Genomic DNA, 1,008 nt, shown 5'->3' on the forward strand with positions numbered 1-1,008 from the left:
CTCCTCGGCGCCAGCCCGGGCCGCCGCCTCGGCCGTCTCCAGCCGCGCCTGCAAGCCGGCCACCTGAGCCCGCGCTGCCGCTGCCGTGGCTGCTGCCGCTGCCGCCTCCTCTGCCCCCTTGGCTGCGCCCTGCCTGGCTGCCTCCAGCTGCTGCTGCAGCTCAGCCAGCTCCTCCTCGGCGCGGCGCCCCGCGTCGGCGGCGGCCTCCGCCGCCGCCGCCAATCGCTCCGCCTCGGCGGCCCGCTCCCTGGCGGCCGCCAGCTCGGCCTCTGCCGTGTCGCGCGCCTGCCGTGCCGCCGCCAGCTCAGCCGCCAGCTCAGCCTCACGCGCCTGCACGGCGTCGGCATCCTCCTGCAGCTGCCGCCGCTCGTCCGCGGCATTCTCCAGCTCCCGCTCCAGCTGGTCCTTATCAAAGGCGGCCTCCTGCAGCTCCCGCCCCAGCGCCTCCACCTGCTGCCGAAGCTGCTCGCGGTCGGCCCGTGCCACCTCCAGCTGCGCCGCCACATCGCTGGCCACAGCCTCCGCCTCCGCCTGTGCCTCTGCCGCCGCAGCCGCAGCAGCAGCCTCCAGGTCGGCCGCCCGCTGGTCCGCGGCGCGCCGGCCGGCCGCAGCCTGCGCCTCGGCAGCCCGCGCCGCCTCCACCTCTCCCTGCAGCCGCTCCTCCACCTGCTTGCCGTACTGCCTAGCCTCCTCCAGCTCGCCCTCAAGCCGCTCCCGCTCCTCCTCGGCCTGCCCCTGCAGCTGCTCCCGCTCCTCCTCCGCATGCGCCGCCGCCTGCGCAGGCGCGGCCTCGGCGGCCTCCTCCCGCGCCGCCGCTTCTGCCGCCGCCGCCTCTGCCGCGGCCTGCGCCTGCCGCGCGTCCCGCGCCTCGCCCTCCGCCCGCTGCTGCGCGGCCTGCGCGGCGGCCTGGGCGGCCTCGGCGGGAATCTGATCCTTTTCTGCCGCCTCGACCTCCACTGCACCCTTCTGGGCCTCGAACCGAACCTTATCATTGACTGCCTGCACGAC

The 1,008-nt window shown here is 77.0% G+C and overlaps 1 protein-coding gene across 1 annotated transcript; it reads right to left on the bottom strand.

Moving 5' to 3' along the window:
• Nucleotides 1-63: 63 nt before the first annotated feature.
• CHLNCDRAFT_55914 (hypothetical protein) lies at nt 64-999 on the bottom strand (the record flags this gene model as incomplete). Its single annotated transcript, XM_005842489.1, has 1 exon — nt 64-999. A coding segment is annotated over one exon (936 nt), but the record flags the coding sequence as incomplete, so codon positions are not given.
• Between the last annotated feature and the right edge of the window lie 9 nt (nt 1,000-1,008).

This window comes from Chlorella variabilis (genome assembly GCF_000147415.1).
Source record: "Chlorella variabilis unplaced genomic scaffold CHLNCscaffold_768, whole genome shotgun sequence".
In the NCBI taxonomy this organism is placed as follows: domain Eukaryota; kingdom Viridiplantae; phylum Chlorophyta; class Trebouxiophyceae; order Chlorellales; family Chlorellaceae; genus Chlorella; species Chlorella variabilis.